We start from the raw sequence: 22,562 nt of genomic DNA, 5'->3' as shown, positions 1-22,562 counted from the left end.
TTGTGCAGCAGTTTAGGCCATATCTTTATGGTCGTCACTTTACAGTCCGAACGGACCACGCGGCGCTACAGTATTCATTGAGGGTCGCCCAGCCCTCGGGCCAGTTGTCGCGTTGGTTGGAAGTCCTCCAGGACTATCAGTTTACGACTACGTACCGTAAGGGGTTGCGACACACGAATGCCGATTGCTTGTCGCGGTTGTTGCCTTGTGATGAATGCGCGTGTTTGTCGGGATCGGCGCGCTGTAGACCGACGCTTGCGGGGGAGATGGGGGCACTGGCTGCGACAGCGGGCGCACCGATCGGGGATGATTCCACTGCCTCTCAGGGTCGGGACTCGCTGCTCTCGCTGTCGCTCAGCGAATGGGGCCGCCTCCAGATGGCGGACAGCTCGCTGCTAGCATTGCGCCGCAAGGTTGGGGGTCCTGAGGGGGACCAGGAGCGTACCGGCTCCTATGTACTTGAGCGGGGCGTGTTATTGAAATGGGACAGTTTGTCCCGGCGGAACGCACTCGTGGTGCCTTCCGCTGTGAGGGGGAGGGTTGTCTTGGCGGCACACGAACGCCTCTTGCACTTGGGAGTTAACAAGACGCTTGCCCTGCTTCAGCGTGACTATTACTGGCCGGGAATGGGAAGTGATGTGGTGCATATTCTGAAGGGGTGCGTTGAGTGCGCCAGGCGTAAACCACCGGCCGTGGCAGCTAATCCACCGCTGCAATCTATTCAGGTCTCGCGTACCAACGAGCTCGTTGCACTCGATATTTTGGGGCCCTTCCCAGTCACGCCGAGAGGGAATAAATATTTGTTAGTGGGGGTCGAATACTTTACCCGATGGCCTATGGCGTGGCCTCTCGCTAACCAGTCGGCAGCGGCTGTGACGGATGCCTTCGTCCAGGGCTATGTCCTGGACAAGGGGGCTCCCGAACGCCTGCTGACCGACCAAGGTAAAAAATTTTCGAGTAAATTGTTGCAAGAGGTGTGCGATCTGTTGGGTACCAAGAAGGTGCGTACCTCCCCGTACCACCCGCAGACTGACGGGATGGTGGAGAGACTCCACAAAACCTTGACTTCCATGCTGTGCCAGCAGGTGTGCGAGGCACATGTAGATTGGGACCTGCAGGTCCCGGGAGTCCTTGCCGCGTATAGAATGGCCCCCCATGCAGCTACGGGGTTTTCCCCATTCTATTTGATGTACGGTCGGGAAGCTGACCCGCCAATAGAAACGCAACTTGGCCTGTCCGCTCCACGAACTAATTCTAATTTGGCAGAACATATTAAGTTTAATATTCACAAGCTGACAGAGGCGAGGGAGGCCGCGCGGCTTAATTCGCGGGCTCGCCAAATTGCTAATGAACGGTTGCGGGCACGGAAGGTGTCCATGCACGAATGGAAACCAGGTGACAGGGCCTGGCTGCATTGCCCTCAGGCACCCTTGGCTACGTCGCCTAAATTGTTGAGACCGTGGAGGGGACCCGTGGAGGTCGTGCGCGTTGCACGGCCCCAGTGCGTTCAGATAAAGTGGGGAAAGCGCCGGTGGTACGTTCACCCCTCCCGACTGAAACCGTTCTCGCCTCCATATGGCCTCCCCTTGTGTCGTGATGGCCGGGCGTGTGACGTGACCAGCGACCCAGAGGGGGAAATGTCTCTGCCTGATCCACACGTATTTTCGCCTGATCTGCTCCCAGGTGTCTCGGAACTGACAGCTGCCGATCACCGGCGGCCGGATCTCCGCGGCGGGGCCGGCCCTTTCAGGCCCGTTCCGCGCCGTCTGGAGCAGCCGGAACCGCCGGACGGTCGTCAGTGTCCCGCCCCATACGATGGACCAGCCAGACGGACTCGCGCCAGGTCGTGCTACTTTGCATGACCTGCCTCGTGAGGAGTCGGGGCAGTTGGAGCGCCTCGTCAATGCGTGTAGTCGCAGGGACGTGGGGCGCGTTCGTTTCGAATTTGCTCGTATCGTGTTATTGTTGACTTTTCGGGTTCATTGTCAATCTGTACATAGTTATTCTTGTTGTTGTTGTTGTTGTGTTATGTTACGGGGCACACTCGGGGGGTTACGGGGTTTTTTTTTGTTGGTTGTCGTTTTATCGTCGCGGTTGGTTGTTGTTAGCAGCCGGGCCGGCTGCGAGCTATGTGGGAGGGGGTGATGTAGTGGTGATACGCGCTGGGTGTATATGTCGTGTGCCAGCGCGTATGTACGGGTGTGTGTGTGGTGACGCGCGCTGACGGGGAGGAGCAGGCGTCAGTGCGCGGGTGGGGGTAGTGCTGCTGATTGGCTGTGTGCCGGTGACGCGCCCAGAGGGAGTGATCGGGTAGCAGCGCGGTGTGATTGGTCGGGGAGTGGAAACACGCGCTGAGCGGAACCGGATCGTAGGGATAGCGCGTGGGGATTGGGTAACTGAGGAGCGGTGCCGACGTTGAGGTCCGCATCCGCTCCGTCTCCCGGGAAGAAGGGGTATATAAGGTGATGCACAGAGGAGCAGGGGCAGAAGTGGAACCATCTAAGAATGAAGACGAAGGTGCAGAGATAGAGCCCGGAGAGGAGAGTAATGGAGAGTAATGGAGAGTAGAGGAGAGTAAGGTATAAGTGTGTAGCCAGCGAGAGAGAACGGTCTACACGAGCTGAGTAATGTATAGTGTGTAGCCAGCGAGAGAGAACGGTCTACACGAGCTGAGTAATGTATAGTGTGTAGCCAGCGAGAGAGAACGGTCTACACGAGCTGAGTAATGTATAGTGTGTAGCCAGCGAGAGAGAACGGTCTACACGAGCCGAGTATGCATACGGTGTAGCCAGAGAGAGAGGAAGGTCTACACGAGCCGAGTATGCATACGGTGTAGCCAGAGAGAGAGATGCAAAGTCTACACGAGGCGAGTGGAGAGTGTAGTAGAGGCGCAGAGTCTACACGAGGCGAGAGAGGAGTGTAGCCGAGGCGCGGAGTCTACACGAGGCACAGAGAGCCGGCAGCACAGAATCCAGAGTCAAGAGAAGCGCATTGTGAAGAAGAGAGGCCACGCGTTGTATTGTTACAAGTCAAGATTTAATAAAAGAAGTGTGTTCCCGTCAAGGAGTTTCCTGCCGTCATTTTCCAATACTTCACATATATACACAGATGGGCTGCTACCCCTGCCCCCCCCCCAGCCACGATCTCCTCGGCCGCTGTGCAGTAATATGTACGGCCTATAGTGTGGTGGGGTGTCGAGGCCTAGTACCGTGCAGAGCCTCCGGCCTCGCCTAAATTGCCCACCCGGCTGAGGCTGGGTACTGTGGCCGTTACCCCCCCCCCCCCGCGCTACAATAATACTGTCTAATTGCTATAATTTTATTATCTACCGACCCTATAATAGTAATTGCACACATTGGGGTGGGGGGGGGGAGTGAAGAGGACGTGAAACTTTGATGAATTTTCCTCAGAGTCGCGTGTTAATGCGTGCGCATATTTTTAACGGGAATTAAAAATGGCGTCCACCCCGCAGCGAATGCGTCGCTACCCTTTGCCAGGGGCAACCGCCGTGGAAAACCAAACGGACCAATCGTGTCTCGCAAATCCCTGACATTTCGTCCAATGAAACTGCGTATGGTCCGGCGATACACAGACAGACAGACACACACACAGACAGACAGACAGACAGATTTGCGATTTTATATATATAGATGGCTTCGTGAACAAATCTCTGAAGGTAGCCGGTGGGTTTGCAGAGTACCTTCGTCTTGGAAAAATCTATTTCGTGTGAGCCCACAGCGTTAAAACAATGATCAGCAACGGCAGAGTTATTGGTCCTACCGTGTTTCAGATCTGCCTTGTGTTCACGAACGCGGTCCAAGACATGTCGTTTCGTTTCCCTAATGTAACTGCTGCCACAACCACAACTCAGTTTGTAGACACCTGGGTATTGCATGTCAGGAATCACATCCTTTACAGATGTGATAAAATCACGGATTTTGTGTACTGTGTAGAAACGAATCTTGTGTTTGTTTAAGATTTTGGAAATATTTTTGGTAACCCCTGCTATGTATGGTAAAGTGGATGGTTTTGGTTGGATCCTCAGAAGGTTGTCTCCCCATGGCTGAGGGTATCCGTTCATCCTGAGGGCTTGGTGTACGTGCTCCAACGCACTGGCTAGGTGGTGCTGGTCGGAGATGCAACGGGCCCTATGGTGTAGTGTTTTGATGAGGAAATTCTTCTGGGCTGGATGGTGGTGGGAGTCAGGCTTTAGATAGGCATCAGTGTGGGTGGCTTTCCTGTAGACAGAATGTCCCAACGAGCCATCAGGTCTCTTCTCGATCAAAACATCCAGGAATGGTAGCTTGCCATCCTTTTCCACTTCCATGGTGAATTTGATAAATGGGTGTATGGAATTTATGTGGTTGAGAAATTGGTTCAGTGCTGGCAGGCCATGTGGCCAGATGACAAACGTGTCATCTACGTATCTCTTCCACAAGGAAGGATGTAGAGTAGATGTCTTGGATGGCAGCTGTCTCAAATTTATCCATGAAACATTCGCTAACATTGGCGATAAGGGAGAACCCATTGGGGTACCCTCATTCTGTTTGTAGAATGTACCATTCCAGGTGAAGTAAGTGTTGGTAAGGCAGTGCCTCACCAGAGTTGGTACATCTGGATTCAGTCCTTGTTGGACAAAGTCTTCAATGATTGCAATGGTGTCAGGTACAGGTACCTTGGTGAACAGGTAAACTACATCGAAACTGAAAAGCAAATCATCTGGAGACAGTGAGATGTCCTTGATTAGAGAAACCAAGTGAGTTTGTCAGTCGTCCCAGGCAAGTCTGCTCAGTTCTCCTGTCACTCTTGGGCTCCCAGTCACTGTTCTCCCTCTGTCCTCTCTCTGTCCCCCTCCAGCCTGGCTCCTCTCCCCCCGTAGCTCGGCCACGGTGGTGAGATGTTAATTACCTCGCCTGGTGATCAGGAGGTCGTGGGTTAGATTCCGATCCTGACGCCTGCTATATATTTGGAGTTTGCATGTGTTATTTGGCTGCTATACATCTCAACATGGTAAGCCACTTCGTTGAACTATCATTTGTAGCCAGGTCGCTTCTGCAAAAGAGCGACACAACTCAGTGCCCCATTTCCGGTAAAATAAAGTTTAGTTTAATTCAGCAACATTTATGTAGCAGTTTCTCTATAAATACCATCACTCCTTGGAGTTATTTGTATTCTTAAAGGTGTACTATATTTGTTAAACGTAACTTGGTATTAAAAAGTACAGTACAGCTTCTCTGCATCATATTACATTGTCTCTCTACTGTTGGATGGATGCATCTCCACGCCATTGCCATTCGTCATGGAGCCGCAATGCGAAAATCCGTCGGGTTGTCTTCAGTGACGTCACACATTGTTCACAAGCAAAGCGTGAACGACAAGAATAACGCGCATGGAAACCTTTGATGTCTATTATTTTTATTTACAATTCGTCACCGTGGAAATATTAAAACAAGAGAGATGCAGTTTCCCCCAATAGTTTGCATACCTGTCACAATGATTGAAATTCCTTTAAAAAATTTACATTATTTTTGGCAGTGACATTGTGCTGTGCGGGCAAGCCCGGTGCAGCTCCTGGCCAGCGAGAGATCGGTAACCCCCCCGGTGATCCCCTCAGTAACCCCCTCGGTGGCCCCCTTGGTGACCATCCTCGCTGTGCGGGGTCGATGTGGGTCTGATGATGCCCGCTGGGCTCCCAAGTCCCCTGTGCTGCACCATTCGCTCAATCGGGACCAATCGCAGAACCTCGGGAGGCCAGGGAACACTTAACACAATACTTCTTGCAGCTCTTGTCGCTTCCACTTGACACACCAGAGATCGGGCGTAATACAAGTATTTCCATAAACAAAATAACTCAAATAAAATCACAAAAAACGAAACGGGAATGCAAACATAATTTAGAAAAATTGCCACATTTAAGTATTTTAGAGTAAGACTACAAGGCCCTGGGGCATTTTGCAACAAAATGTTGTACCGAGTAAGATTTATATCCGAAACTTTCATTCAATCCACTTCATAAAATTACTTTGCACAAAGATAATTGGAGAGTGGTTTAAAAGCGGTCCCATAAATGAATATGCTGTATCACGATTTAAATGCCTGCAATTGCACTACAATCTTTAAAACCAGTGCTTGATCTTAAACTTCCACAACAGTTTACTGGATGCAGGGTGCCTAAAACACTTTTATATCATTCAAATTTAAACGTTTAGCGGTGTATTAAATCACTCGTGTGCTGCATACAAAACTGATTCAATATCAACCGCAGGTTTATGAACTCTACCACTGGATAATGGGAACATTTGCCCTGAACAGCAATGATCTTTTTCAAGCCTTTGGTAGTCAGCAGAGAAACATGAGAGATGCAAGTTCATGTTGAAATCCAATTAGACTTGTAGGATAGAGGGGAGCAGTTTGTGAAGGATGGCAGAATGCCACTCAAATATCGTGGCCATGGTGTTAGGATAGTAGAGCTCCAATATTTGCTTACCCAGGTCATGGCCTTTCTTTGAAAACAAATTTCTGCAGAACTGCTTTGTGTTCAGTTTGTTGTCCTTCCCCCGTACCTCCGATTAGCACGGTTGGTTACGTACGGCGCGAAATAAGTTCAACATCGATAGTGTAGCTGGAGTGTGGTTCCAGTGTACCACGGCCCATGCTCATGTTAGATTTAATGGGATATTTTTTTTGCCAGTATCTATGTATGAAAAATAAGAATAGGTTTTACCATTTCTGGCAATAAAACAGGTGTTAAGATGTTCAAACACCAAATGGGTACCTTTTTCAAGGAATCAAGTCTGCATTAATCAAATGTACTTGTGGGAAAACATGCTCTGATAATTAATATATGCATTATCTTCGAAACGGATTGGCCTAGTGTAGGCCAATCACAAAGGGTAAAAGCTATTCTTATGTCTGATACTACTCATGTTAGTTTATCGCTGGTCCGCTTGCAACATCGGGCACGACGCAATGCAGGGGCTTAGTTTGCGGGGGAGGGAGCGGGGGGGGGGAGCTTCGTCCAAATTGGACACGTTTATTAATTTATTTTCAATATCTTTGGGTCTTTCGGAAAAGTCACGTAGATAGGTTCAAATTTAAAAAAACCCACGACGTTCGTCATCTGGCCACATGGCCAACCAGCTCTGAACCAATTCCTCCACCAAATTCACCATGGAGGTGGAAAAGGATGGAAAGTTACCATTCTTGGATGTTATAATCGAAAAGAGACAAGATGGCTCAATGGGACACTATCTAGAAGAAAGCAACTCATACGGATACCTACCTAAAACCGGACTCCCACCACCATCCATCCCAGAAGAAATCCCTCATCAAAACTCTACACCATAGAGCTCGATGTATCTCTGACCATCATCACCTAGACGTGGACCAAGTTCTCAATATGGATGGATATTCAGAGCACACAATCCATAAAGCTATCACCCCAACCGTTGGGAAAGAACCATCTGAGGACCCAATAAAAATCATCACCTTGCCATACATAGCAGGGGTCACCAAAAATATTTCCAAAATCTTGAACAAACACAAGATCCAGGCTCGATTTAACACAGTACATAAAATTAGTGATCTGATCCCATCTGTGAAGGATAGGATCCCTGATAAGCAATACCCTGGCGTCTACAAACTAAGTTGTCTGCGGCAGTAGTTACATTGGGTAAACTAAGCGACATGTCTCGGACCGTGTTCGTGAGCATAAGGCAGATCTGAAACACGGTAGGACCAATACCTTGGTCGTGGCTGATCATTGTTTTAATGCGGTTGGCTCACACGAAATTGATTTCTCTAAGACGAAGGTACTTTGTAAGCCCACTGGCTATCAACAAAGATTCGTTCATGAAGCCATCCACATATATAGACACAATTTCAACCGAGAGGATGGGTACAAACTCCGAAATCATTGGAAGGACGTCATCAACAAGTTTAAGTCATAACTGGCTGTGATGTTCCTATCCTGCCACCTTCCGATGTTAGTTTTTATTTTCCCCGTGGCTTCGGCTCTCTTATTTTACATGAACAGGTTTACATTTCTCACACCAACGCAGCCACCGCCGTGCGCCGACCTCGACGTGGCGGTGGCTCTGCGATCTTACATTAACATGCTAATCTCACTTGATTTGAAGCTTTCGTGACTGCAGGAATTACTCTATGGTTCTTTCAGTAAAGTCACGTAGAAATGAAATAAATTAAATAATAGAATACAACGTTTCGATTGCAACATAAGCAATCGTCATCAGGTAAGAATGAATGAGAAAACAAACCTAGTAAACTTAGAAATATAATGCAATACAACACAGAGAGTCGGTTAACACAAGTTAACACCCTACCTGGTTGATTACGTTCTTTCAAAGATCGCTAAATTTGAGAGAGAGACAAAACATAGACACGGAGACACATAGACAGACACACAAGCAGAGAGACACAGAGACAGAGAGACACAGAGAAACAACGCCTCTGTGTCGAGGCATTAAATAAAGAGAGAGGAGGGGGGGGCAGAGAGAGGGGGGGGGGGTAGAGAAATTAGCATGTCAATGAGAGAGTTGTGTGGAAGTCCTCCCTGTAGCGGCCGGAGGAGAGAGAATGGACCTATAGACAAGCAAGCCTGGCAAAATTTAAAGAGAGAAATAGGAAGTTTGAGAAAACAAACTTAGTCAAATTTGTAAATGTATTCTTGGTTCTTTAGGTAAAGTCATGTAAAAGGGAAATAATAAAATAAAACACAATAAAAATTCTCACGTTTCGGCCACAACGCAAGCAGCCGTCCTCAGGTGAAGAACAGCTGTCAGAAAGACAGCGTCCTAATTAGCTTGCGTTGTGGCCGAAACGTCGTGAGAATTTGTATTATTTCCCTTCTACGTGACTTTACCGAAAGACCCAAAGAACATGAATTCCCGCAGTCACGGAAGCTTTAAGTCAAGATTAATTTTCAATAGTTTAGAATTAGGACGCTGTCTTTCCGACAGCTGTTCTTCACCTGAGGACGGCTGCTTGAGTTGTGGCCGAAACGTCATGAGAATTTTGATTGTTTATTATTATTTTATTATTTCCCTTCTACGTAACTTACCGAAAGAACCAAGAATATGAATCCCTGCAGTCACGAAAGCTTTAAATCGAAAAATTACCCCTTGGTTCTTTCGGTAAATGAAATAATATAATACACATTAGCATCACTAGCCCCGCCCACTTCGTTCATGACCCTTGGGCTACACCCAATTTTAAACCTTTAAAACAGTTTGCCTCAGCAGCTTTCCCCCTCTCTTTTCCTCCTGATGACGATCGCTTGTGTTGTGATCTTAACGTCATGGTTTTTGTTAATTTTATTAATTTGAACCTATCTCCGTGACTTTACCGAACGACCCAAAGAATCTGAATTCCCGCAGTCACGGAAGCTTTAAGTCAAGATTCATTTTCAATAGTTTAGAATTAACATGAAAATGTAATTAATTACATTCACCTGCGATTCCTAATGTGACGGACAACGCGAACCCCTGTACCCCTCCCCCCCCGAATATAGAAGTCAAACTCCACCGATGCTGTCTGCGGCTTGCTATCTGGAGGGTTGCAGGTTCACATTCTGGATGGTGACCAACTCAATATCCCTCACGGATTGATATAAAAACAAAACGAGTATCAATCTTTTTTTGGGGAAGTCAACAATGGTTGTCCTGTGGGTAAACTCACCTGCTCCATACACACGTATGTGGAATTTCCACCACTCGCTCGAGCCTGAACGTGGATGAGAACTGCCCTCAAATGCTCATTTGAGCAGGAAATTGCCGAATTCACTTTGCAATTGTGGTGCCATTCATTGATTTACATGAATTCAAGTTGGTATTCTTTGTCCACAACAGTATCTTTAAAAAACACTATTCTTTACCTGGGATTGTGCATTTTAAATTATGGGAAAGCAATGTAATCCAACGTAAATAAAGTCAATATTACAATGATGGCTCTTGTGTTTGGTATTTTTCCTGTATCTAACATCCACATGTGTGTCATCCACGACTCTGAGCTGGGCCAAGGCATCCACAAGCAGGGCACCAGGAAGCCGTACAGCAAGTAGGTGGCTGTGGCATTTATCGTGTTAGCCCCTCATACGCAAGGGGTTTCTCCAGGCACTAGGGGGTTCCCTTCTACATTGCAGAGACACTGCAATGATTGGAGGGCCGAACATCGGAAGCAGGAGCCTCCTCCTCGTCGTTACGTCGCGAGACTGAGCTCTGCTGGGGCCGACGGACAGCAGCGTGGCTGCCACAAGGGCTGCGCAGGCCGCATCGCGACATCACGGTCAACCAATTGGCAACAGTTGGTCAACGCGGGTAACAGTCATAAAATAACCCCATGAGATCTCATGGGTGGCCCGTTAAATACAAACGTTGGTGCAATTTAAGTGCATGAGGCGAAGCTCAGCGTTGGCAAGTGAGATGTTGCAGGTGTGCATGGACATTAGGCACAACACAATGCAGGGGCTTTACTTTGGCTCAAGTCCCATGCCTAGGCAGGGATTGAGCACTCCCCTCTCATCTCCTGGCGAGGCAGGCAGATGAGTTAAATGTGCCATCTCTGCCCGGAATCAACTGCTCCACTTGGACTCGATTTGCCATTGCCGTTTTTTCTGGTAGGATATGGAGGCAAAACTTAAGAAATTGTGAGTTAGATTACTTCGCTGCGAGACTAGCCTGCAGGGAAGACGGATCGTGTGACAGGCACACGAGGTGCCGTGCGCCCTTTGGGGATGGCATTGTGGACAGGGGCCTGGTGTGGGCTGCTTTGGGGCGTAACATTACAATTCCCAACATTGCCTGGCACGACTCGGTGCTGCAGTGGCCCGGCGCATCAATTTCCAGAGGCGACGAGGGTAAACACCGCAGTGCGACCCATCCGGCATGGAGAGCAGCATAGCTGCATGCGCAGGTTGCGACGACGGCCAGATGGATTGAGCAGTGAAGAACACACTCATGTTGACAGATATGACCTTGCATATATATAAACAAAAATAGTCCATACCCATTATGTACAATTCCTCACCAAACTTGAATAAAGTGGTTCTACCAGGAGTCATTAAACTCCAACGACCATAATTTTACCAATTGAAATCCCATACGCAGTGTGCATCGTACTGCATCATTACGCACACACACAAGAGGCAAACAGGGCAAGGTGATCAGCGCACCTGGTAACATTTATGACCTCTACAAATTGCATAATGCAGCTGTGGGTAAATTAGGATTTAAACCACAACTCCTTCACGGAGGCATCTGCTGTTGAGAATGTCACTTCATCTCTGATTTGTTGCAGGTGGCGATCAATAATGTTAGAATTTAATTTGCAAGATAATAAACACGTACGATGTTCACCGATAGAAAAATAAATTTACAGACAATCCCAAAAACAGTCAAAAACATGGATAGCCGTGTAGTCCAATGATTGATATCTGACCACCGCTAATGCATTAACAGAACAATGCTGCGTTCGGTAAAACACTAAACAAAAGCACTACACTCGATGAAGTCACCGACAAATTCAAAATGCCAAAAAAAATGTAAGCCATAAACTAAACAAACCCAGGCTTCTTTTGACGCACTGAATGCAGCTATTACCAGAATGAATAAGTCTTTTTAAAATAATGGGGAAGGCCATCGGCTGGGGCGCAGGAGGGGAGAAAGGACAAGGGCCGGCAACTGAGAAATCGGCGCCTCCGTCACTTGCACAGGTTCTCCAGGTGATCCAACAGCCGCTTCACATCTTTGATCTGCTTGGCGAGGCCGTGCACGGGCTGCATGCCCTTGTCCAGCTCCTCGGTGCGCGCCATCAGCGTGTACATGGCCTGAAACGACAACAATGTGCCCACCGCACAAAGACAAAGATTACCCCCCGTGTAGCCTTAACAGACTGTTGGGGCAAGTGCTGTTAGCGAGCACTTATGAAAGCCGGCACGAAACACGATGGGAGTGGGTGGCCAATATCACGCCCGGCCGGCCTTGTCTCCTTAGTGACTATGTTTACACACTGCACCAGGTACTCATTTGAGACGCTAGGAGAGACCCAAGACCAGTGCAGATATCGTCACTGAAGTTGGCCGTGGCCAGGTTCGTAGCGCAGCGCGCTCACCGTTACACCACCACACAGTACGGACGCACACACGCACACCCCCCAACACAGAGATTGCAACACTATCGTTATTGTAATTACTCTGCTTGGTTCATGAGAGATTTTTTGGGTTAGATAATGTAAATATATAAATGTGTCGTTAAAACCCGCCACCACCCGACACAGCCAACTAGTAAGGGTTGTCACGTAAACAGCACATGCCAATTCGTCACGAGTACAGCACACCGGTGTGTTGGAGAGCCAGGCCACAACATTTACAATCTGAGTACGACGTTTTGCCATTAATTACAACTAGCTTCATCAGGCGACAGCCAGATTTGTGGAGAAGTCTGTTTCGTTCCTTATATAGAGGCGTAGATGTGGTAACCACACTTCTGCGCTCTTGCACAAAGTGGGGGGGGATTAATGAGTCAACGCACATTATGCATGTGCATTATGCGAGCCCTTTGGTCTTGTTCTTCCTGTCTATTGCGTGTATTAAAAAAGCAGTACCAACAGTAATCTCTTGGTACAATTTGAGGTAATCTTTCTGATTGTAACTGTTGTGGCTTGGCTCTCCAACACACCGGTGTGCTGTACTAGTGACGAATTGGCATGTTCTGTTTACGTGACAACCCTTACTAGTTGGCTGTGTCGGGTGGTGGCGGGTTTTAACGACAAATTTATACATTTACACGATCTAATCCAAAAAACCTCTATTAAGAATATTGGTCGCGAAAGCCTACGTGTTAAACTCTGCTTGGTTACCCAGGAATAACTCACCGAGTCTCAAGAATTGTTCAAAGGGCCTGCCAAGTTTTTACAGTACGGGGAGGTCTTGTTACTGTATATGTAATCCAAATTAAGTAATTTGCAGGCAATTATCTAATTTGCCAAATTTGGACAAAGAACCCCGGCAACAAGCTGCGAACGCGAAACGGCTCTGTCGTATCACCCACTCCGCCATGTTGGATACAGGTATCTGTTTACCCTATCGACCACGTGACCCCATCCAGCCAATCAGAGCATGTGTTGTTAGCGCAACAGCTGCACATTTGAAACAAAGTTGCTCTGCGATGCAGACCCAAATGCAACTTCATTACATTGCACGAAGCAACACAGGAATGAATGTTGTTGCCTGCGATATTTCTGCAAGAAAAGCTCACTGTTAAGATCTGGCTAAGGTAGCAGCCAGGTGATTATTTTTTAACAGGTACGAGACACAGCAGCACGAAGTGGTGGTCAAGCACGGAGGCGTCTCCGGCACTCGCTGACACGACCTCTTGACCTTAAAAAAATCTAAGAACCTTACCTTGATGCTGAGGTCAACAGACTCTCCCAAACTGTCCACCGAATCACGATACGTCTGTATGTAGCCCACGCTAAGTGCTGTCATCTGCAGAAAACAAAACAAACCATGGTGATAAGACTACATCTTTAGATTTATAGTAGGGAATGTTATCAGTCGGGTGTTTATGACTAATTCTTGGTATCTGCAATACCAATAATACCCACATTTAAATGGTAGTGACCAGCTCTTTTCCAAATGGGTTAAATACCGTAATATAGGCCAACACCATGCCTAGCCGCCTTCGTCTCCCCAATGTTGATGTTTACATACCACACTAGGCACTTATTTGAGGCTGAGTCGACATAGGACCGGTTCGGATAATCGTCACCGATATTGGCTGTGAGTGGGAATCGAATTGTTCGTAACACACTGCATTAACCACTTATTTTATTACACTTCTTTATCCAGGAAAGCATTACTCAGTCTCAAGACTTTTGCTGGAGAGCCACACTAAGTTTTCTCAGTCGAGGGCGATGTTGCTGCTGTGCGTAATCCAAATTGATTAATTGGCAAATAACATTTCAGCATTGGGACGTTTCACCAATACCGGTTACATTGTATGTATTTTCTAGCTATTAGAGGAACCCAATGCACAACAGCGGGAGAACATAAAACTCCACGCAGAAAGGCGCCCGAGTCGGGAATCAAACCCAGGCCCTTCTTGTTGTGAGGCTCCCCACAGTAACCACTGCACACCTACGTTCTGGATGGTGGTGTTGAGGGACTTCATCATGCGGTCCACATTGGAGGCCAGGTCGCGGGCCTGGGCCTCCAGGTCGGCCAGCACGGCGGGGTCCACGGGAGGGATGTCGCGCCGCGTGAGGAAGCCCCGCGACACGGCGCCACCGGCCTCATCTGGGCAGGACACAGCACAATGCTACACACAGCACCACCACCACCACTGCCAACCGCCACCACAGCTCCACAGTGACATCGCCTCTTGTTTCTCAACACCTCGAAAATTCGCCTCCTTCCCATATCAGTATCTCCACATGAAGTAAACAAGGTTCTTTTGTTATATCCCACCAGCCACATACACACGTGACATTCTGGGAGTGATTTTCTTTAATAAGCAATGCTTTAACACAAGTTTTGACATTTAGTGTCTCATCAGCAGTCAGTCTTGCTGTCAATAGCAAGTCACGTCAGTCATGCTTACACCGATGATGGTGAAATGCCAATTGTTTATATGCACGGACCGTTTCTGTTAGATTTGGGTCCTCAACCATGTGGCGGATGGGGTGTGTAAAATACTTATTTTCATACGAAGGGAAAATATTGGAAGGATGTGTTTTGGCAGTTTATTTTGTTACTTATATTATCCCCCATGATTGCTGTGGTAATCAAATTTCCTCTTGTGTCTTCTTACTCCTCTCTATGTTAATTGTTTGGGTTTTGACCAATGATATGGGAGCCAAAGCCCAATAATTAAATTGGTTTGTTTTTACAATATATTTTTGGCAGGGAAAATTCTTTCGTTACGATGTATCCTATCTGCCTCTCCATCTTTCTGTAACATTATTGAGCGGGTACCGGACCCATCACACACATAAAATACAGTATCTAGTCTCATGATGGTAAACCACATACAAGGTTGTGGTTAAACAAATTATGTATCCACTTGATAAGTATACAAAACTGACCACACAATATACGGATCAGTTACCATTGAAAGTACAACATAAAGCTGGAATTTTCGTCTTTCAAGTATTTTAACATTATTGTATTCTGCTCAACGAAGGTAGATTTAACCAGTGTAACGGCAATGCATCAACAGATATTAAAGATCCATAAAATGTTTTTAATGGTTTACAAATCAATCAGAGTTGTAGAGAGCAAAGTGTCCTGACGAGTGTGGTATAAACTATTTTAACCACCCGCATAGAGCAAGTTGAGTACTTTTAAATCAATAAAAAAAATGTACATTTAGTTACATGGCTCAATTAAATTTATATCAGGGCTAATAAGATATGTTTTAGTTTTTCTCTGTATCGTACAGTGTAAATAGGCTATAAAAATCTAAATTTGCAAAACCAGGTTATCCAGTTTACCATGTTGTGGGTTTACTCTCCAACACACCGATGTGTGCTGAACTAGTAACTAATTGGCACGTTTCGTTGACGTGACAATCCTTACCAATTGGTTGTGTCGGGTGGTGGTGGGTTAACAACACATTTATATTCGCGAGATCTAACCCAAACAAACTTTATTATGATCATTGCTCGCGAAAGTCTACTAGGTGTAAAACACTCTCTTAAAAACATCTTATAAATCACGAACATTCCAGCAATAAATTGGCGCACGAAACGAATCGCCTTGAACGATGCTTCCATGTTCTATTGGGTCGTGGACGACCTCCGTAGGCGTGGCGGACAGCATGCGCGGGGGCCCTGCCGGATTGTCGCCCGTTGGTGAGAGACTTACCATCGAGGTTTCTGCTCGAGCTCAATTTGATCTTCTGCAGGAGGTCATCGGCCACAAAGTGGGTCAACTCTCCCTCGTGCGTCACGGTTCCTTCCAGCTCTAGCGCGCTGGATATGGTGGCACGGCGCCCGTCGGGCCGCCCCCCTTCCTTGGGCCGAGCCCCCCCGAGCACGTACAGCTGGCTGATGCCGTCCAGGCTGCGGCTATCCTGCATGCGCCACATCCCCCTGGGCGTGTTCGCGGGCCCGGCACCGGCCGCCGCCGCCCCTCCCTTACTGCAAACGTACACCTCTGGGAAGATGTGCTGCTGACGGGTGCCCGGCACGCCACTCGAGGGGCCATGACCAGATTCTCCAAAGTGATTTTCACAGATCTCCAGGTTGAGCTCGGCTTCGGGGATGTTATTAAAGGGGTTAATTCGCAGCCTCCGACTGGCGGGGCTGATCCATTTTGCCACGTCTTCGCCTGCGCAAACTACGCTGCCTAGGTCCTGCCTCTCTGCACTGCTGTCTGCAACGGCCACATCTGTCGAGTCGTACGTCGGCTGGAGAGGCGCCTGCCCTAACGACGCAGATTCCTTGACTTTGTGCGCGTTGTCAGCTGTGTGCCCTGTCCTGTCTTGCAAAACATCTTGTGCCGTTTGTGAATGTTTAACGCCACGGTTGATCTCCAATGCAACTGTAGCTTCTGCAGATGTCGTGTTATGTCCCTTTGTTGCATTTGCAAAGGATCGTGCATTGCCTTTGTCCTTGTCAATGTGCACTGTGGGCTCTAAGATTTGTCTAGTGTTTCCCTCATGTTCAATGGGATGCACACTACAATCCACACCTTCGGATGTTGCCACAGCTGTTGTATCCATGTTGTGATTTAAGCTGTCGTGATCCACACCTTCGGGGCATTTCAACTGGTAACTTACATTGTGCGAATCTACCTCCTTCAGTTTATCACATTCAACAGATGCTATACTCTGAGATTCATGTAAATTAGTTACATTATTCAAATCAAGTTTTAAACTACACCTCATATTGCGTGACTTGGATTGAAAGGCTGTATCAATTGACTGATCTACTGCCTCTTTCCCACAAGTATTTGGAGTTGAGACGTGGTCCACATTTTCAGTGTTGTATTCCTCATCCCGCTGTGCGTTGTTAATCTCACACATCCTCTGCTGGGCAACAGGATGACAAGTCTCCACGTTAACCGCAAAGTTCAAAGGTAACTCCTCCTGATCATCGCTACCAAACGAGCCGGGCAAAAGACCCTGCAGCGAGGCAGTCAGCCCAGGTAACCCCACATCATTCTCATCACCCGCACGGCCTAAGTTCTCACATTTTTTAATGGGCCCACTCTGTAATCCAACACTTTCAGTCTTCTCTTGCTTAGGCTCTGTGTCCATGTTTGACTCCTCAGAAGTGGGAGTGTCTGTATTCACACAGGCAGTAGAAATGGATGGAGCAATTTCAGTAGAAGGAACACCATCACGACCACCAGTAGTAGCAGCAGCGGCAGCAGGCACAGCAAGGTCAGCGCTGCCAGCAGGCTCTGTGTCTCTGTTTGCCACGTTATCTTTCATCCCACCCACACGAGGCTTCTCAAGACGACCAGTGCCTCTATCCAAGGACTTAGTGTCCAATCCCTCCTCCATGTCACCTGGACATCAACAAAACGAAACAGTTAGTGCAGAGCATGTGTTTGGCCGTTCGCAATTATTCAGTGCACATACGAAATTGGCACCTCTGAGTCGTAATCGCTCTCAAGTCATCGGGCAGATAAATAATAGCCTTGGTAATTTTTTTATAATGCTCTTCAAATAAAAAGTTGCATTAACTCTTCTATGGTACCCTCTGAATTACAACAAAGGTTCAATGGTGTGATTCCCACGTACGCATGGCATTGGTTTGGGACTGTATGGAGTCGGGGATAGAAGGGTGCGACAAACATAAGCCCTGTGTTGTACATATTGACAATGTTCACAAATATCACAAAAACATAATTATGAAACAATCAACCATAGGATCAGCAGGGTTGAGGAAAGGTGTCTCTTCCATGGATGGCATGCTATCATATTCTGAAAAATAAAAAAATATTTCAAATAATAATTAGTTATTTATTCAGGAAAGAGGGTCCTGCATTGTTTTTATTTTAATATGTTCTTAGATGATCAAGATATATGTGGGAGGACAGCGGACCTCCTGCATAAAAACCCAGACACGTGAGGGGGCAACACTCTATCCCCGTACAGATGGAAAACAATGGCGATTAGTTCACTTGCTGTACCAGCTTCTCCTGACGAGCCAGGGTATGGCACCTCCTCAACGCCCACGGGGAAGAGAGCTTCACATTTGTATGATCCACCAAACTAAACACAAAAAACACTCTAAAGAAATTAGTTTTCAATTTAGATTTAAAAGTGCATAGCTCCACTGGCTTCCTATCATCGGAAGAAAGAGCATTCCAGATGGCCGCAGAAGCGCATCGGAAAGCGTGCGATGCAGCAATCATCTTTGATCAATGGTTAGCCAAAAGCCGCTGCTGCGAGGATGACCGGAGTTTGGGTGAGGGTTTATGCTCCTCAATGAGATCACCAAAGTGTGGTGGTTCATTTGTGAGCGCGACCTTATAACTGCAACACAATACCTGCAAACCCAAGACTATTTTGGCCGACTTTAAGAGACCTGCAGATGCATTCAGCAGGAGCCGTACCTGCATCGTCCTCCGTGGAGGCTGCCTGGTGGTGGTGCGCCACTATGAAGCCACACGCTGCCTCGTCATGGCATTTCTCTTGCTCACCTCTATCTGCAAACTCGCCAAGTACAGCAAATAGGTTGAAAATAAACAAGTCCTTCGTAATGCTTACCATTATAAAAGCGATAACGCTTTAGCCCTCTCAGCTTGTAGCGGGGATCACGAGAACTCTCGTACAATAAGGAGTTATTGTTAATTTGTGTCACTGTTGAGGACTTAAACAATAAAAAAAAACAGGCAAATTAATATAAGAGTTGTCAAACATTCATGAATTAATTCACTGAGCGTTAATGTTTTAGGCCTCTTCAGCCGTCACACGCCATGGCTGATGACAAATTGACCTAACCTGGTCTCGCTTCGATTCCCCAGGCAGGGAAACTAGGTGAGGCAGGCTTTTTCCCCAAGCAATTTCTTACATATTTGACAAAATTTTGGGCAATGAGAGAGAATATTTAATGTGCAAAGCCATTCCCACAATGCTCTGCTTTTTAATGAAACCCTGCCAAGCACATCAACTGTCAATACACACCCTGTGGAAAGTGATCAACCAGGAACTCACAGGAGTAATTGGCTATAAAATTATAAAGGTGAGGAAATTACTCAAAAGATGCTAATTACTTTGACAACACGCCTCCTTCCCATATCTGTCTCTCCACATAAAATACAAATTTTACACATCCAATTTCCTATACGGCCTTCTGGGAGTGCATTTTTTCAGCAGTATTGGTTTAATTCAAGCACATTCTGAACCGTTTTGACTTTCAGCGTCTCAACAGCAGCCGGGCGTGCTTGAACTAATGCTGGTGAACTGCCAGACATTCATAGGAAAGGATTATGCTTTTGTAAATATATTCCACATTGACTACTAATATATCCAAAAAATGTTTTAATAACTCACTTCAATTACAGTACTCATAACAGAAAATTTGAACATTCAAGGAAAATGTAGCACATCTTCCCGACACACAACTACATTTGCTTTAAATCAAATCACTTTAACAACCGAGATGGTCTCGGTCTCACCTGCTGCTGATTGCTCATTCCTGGACATTCGGTATCCACGTGGTTCACTCCTGAGACAACTCTTCTCAGAACCCTGAAAACCGTAAACAAAAAGTTACATTCTCCATAATAATGTCAACAAGAGATAGGTGCACACCATTACATACAGATCCACACAATGTGAAGAAAAATATATCCAAAAACACAAGCGAAAAATAAATTATAATGCTGCAAACTGTACTTAGAACTTTGGTTCAAGCAAACCTGACACTGCTTGATGAAACACTTATTGTTAAAAATGGTCCATATTTTGCTTGTATTTAATACTGCTGCTGCAATTATGCACTCCCAGAGAAGGCCCGTGTGGGTGACAGGATGTGTACAAAATACGTTGATGTGTTTTTGTGTGGAGGGACAAACAAGTGGAGGAGGCGGACTGTCTGGGGCTTATCGTCCAGGGCTGGGATTGTTGCATCCTTTTCGCTTCGGCTATTGGTAGCGGGCGGCAGCAGCAGGAGTTGGTGGTGGTGGTGGCAGCAGCAGAGGGAGTTGGTGGTGGTGGTGGCAGCAGCAGAGGGAGTTGTTGTTGGTGGTGGTGGCAGCAGCAGCGAGAGTTGTGGGTGGTGGTGGTGGCAGCAGCAGCGAGAGTTGTGGGTGGTGGTGTAGTAGCAGCAGAGGGAGTTGTGGGTGGTGGTGTGGCAGCAGCAGCGAGAGTTGTTGGTGGTGGTGGCAGCAGCAGGAGTTGGTGGTGGTGTGGCAGCAGCAGCGAGAGTTGTTGGTGGTGGTGGCAGCAGAGGGAGTTGTGGGTGCTGGTGTGGCATCAGGAGCGAGAGTTGTGGGTGATGGTGGCAGCAGCAGAGGGAGTTGTTGTTGGTGGTGGTGTGGCAGCAGCAGCGGGAGTTGTTGTTGTTGGTGGCAGCAGCAGTAGTTGGTGGTGTGGCAGCAGCAGATGGAGTTGTGGGTGGTGATGGCAGCAGCAGATGGAGTTGTGGGTGGTGGTGGCAGCAGCAGATGGAGTTGTGGGTGGTGGCAGCAGCAGCAGCGAGAGTTGGTGGTGTGGCAGCAGCAGAGGGAGTTGTTGGTGGTGGCAGCAGCAGCAGCAGCAGCAACAAGTGCTCGCGGGAGTCCAACAACGAGCATCTCCATCTTGATTTGAAACTTTCGTGACTGCAGGAATCCATACTCTTTGGTTATTTCATTAAAGTCACGTAGGTAGAAAACTAATAGATCACGACGTTTCGATCGCAACACAAGCAATCGTCATCAGGTGGGACAATCACAGCAAGAAAAAATGCTAGACTTTACCTAAAAAACCAAAGAGTAACGAGAATCTCCACATTTAGATTCATTGTTGAATCGATTTCCATCAACATCGATTTTGGAATTGCCACAAACTCTCTAAAACGGAATTAATCACACTGGGAATTATTTTTTTTATTACTGTTTTGACCGTTTACATCAGTTGTATTTACTTTAAAATAACCACGGAATGTAATGCACATTACAAGAATTCCCTCCCGCGTGTTGTTGGTGGTGGTGATGGCTCCCAGGGCCACCACCACCACCACCAAGACGCGGGGCGGCTCCCTTGTCCGACGCCGCGACTTGGGGACACAACAAGGATTTAGGCGGACCTCGGGTCGGCGTATTAAAACATCAACAACAGCGTGGACTCGTGGAGCTTGCTGTGCTCACTCAAGATACAAAGTAGCCACAGGGAAGAGAGAGGTGACATGGGGACACACAGGGGAGACATTTGAGGCACAATGAGACCCGGAGAGACCGTGAGACCACGGGGAGAGACGGGGGGGGGGTCAACGGGAGCAATTGGGAAGTGGAGACACAGGGACACAGAGAGACACAGGGAGACACACAGAGACACACAGGGACACAGAGACACACAGGGACACACATGGACACACAGGGACACACAGAGACACACAAGGACACAGAGCCACACAAGGACACACAGGGACACACAGATACACACAAGGACACAGAGACACACAGGGACACACAGGGAGACACAGAGACCCACAGGGACACACAGGGAGACAGAGACACACAGGGAGACATACACACAGAGACACGACGGGGAGACCGCCCCGGGCGCTTCTCGCCCGAGGCTTCACCCCTCCTCATGGGGCAGCGACTCTCAAGAGTTCGACTCCTGTGTGGTGACCCACTCGGGGTAACTCACTCGGGGTTGACTATCGTGGCGTTGACCCTGTAGTGAGACAGGCGCTCTCCTGGTATTGAGACTCAGGGGCGACTTCTCCCTCACGGGGTGGTTGACTCTCACTGTGTGGGTGACTCTCCCCTGTCTCTCACGTCGTGGTTGACTCTCCGTCTCGTCTCTCACGGTGTGGGCGGCTCTGGGTGACTATCTCCCCCTCGTCTCTCGCGGCGCTGTTCTCAGTTCCTCTCCTGGCGCTGCCTTCAGCCCACAAGTCGAGTCCCGCGCAGCTGAGCGCCGATCGGAGCGGCGCCGATTCGCGTGAGCGTAACAACGCGGCCCGGCCACGGCGCTATCCGAGAGCAGAGCTCTTAGGGGCGAGCAGGCGCCGCCAGTGAGTTGCGGGCGAGCGGCCGAGGGGAACCCCACGGGTTGCTGCCACCGAACCGCGGGCGGCCGCGGAGGTGACCGTGGCGAATCGGCCTCCGCGGTGTCGCGTGGCACTGCCCCGCCACGTGACGCGGATGCGGCCTAGACGAGGTGTGGCCTTGGCTGCGTACGCCATCTTGTTTAGTTCATGCCCACCGATTAGCGGCGCCATCTTATTTAGTTCATGCCTCCCCCCACCGGTTGCCCGCGCCATCTTGTTTAGTTCATGCCTCCCCCACCAGCTGCGCGTGCCATCTTGTTTAGTTCATGCCCCCTACCAGCAGGGCGCGCCATCTTGTTTAGTTCATGGGCCCGATAATTTTGAACGGG

The 22,562-nt window shown here is 48.0% G+C and overlaps 1 protein-coding gene across 10 annotated transcripts; it reads right to left on the bottom strand.

The window, feature by feature from the left end:
• Positions 1–11,179: 11,179 nt before the first annotated feature.
• Positions 11,180–22,300, bottom strand: LOC144936954 (BLOC-1-related complex subunit 6-like). Of its 10 annotated transcripts, XM_078864208.1 has the most exons (8): positions 21,828–22,300; positions 19,649–19,721; positions 18,584–18,676; positions 17,463–17,530; positions 15,881–17,302; positions 14,157–14,311; positions 13,418–13,501; positions 11,180–11,842 (listed from the first exon to the last, which is right to left on the bottom strand). In XM_078864208.1, exons 5-8 carry the CDS (start codon positions 17,274–17,276, stop codon positions 11,717–11,719), a joined length of 1,761 nt encoding a protein of 586 aa, XP_078720334.1. In that variant the 5' UTR covers positions 17,277–17,302; positions 17,463–17,530; positions 18,584–18,676; positions 19,649–19,721; positions 21,828–22,300; the 3' UTR covers positions 11,180–11,716. The 10 variants fall into 10 exon arrangements, 9 of the variants coding, with proteins under 9 accessions (XP_078720334.1, XP_078720328.1, XP_078720335.1 ...); XM_078864202.1 differs by having other exon boundaries at positions 15,881–17,530; XM_078864209.1 differs by having other exon boundaries at positions 17,210–17,530.
• Positions 22,301–22,562: the final 262 nt, after the last annotated feature.

Source organism: Lampetra fluviatilis, chromosome 17 (assembly GCF_964198595.1).
Source record: "Lampetra fluviatilis chromosome 17, kcLamFluv1.1, whole genome shotgun sequence".
Lineage (NCBI taxonomy): Eukaryota > Metazoa > Chordata > Hyperoartia > Petromyzontiformes > Petromyzontidae > Lampetra > Lampetra fluviatilis.
Note: the sequence above shows the minus strand (reverse complement) of the source record. Positions and strands in the feature narration are given on the sequence as shown.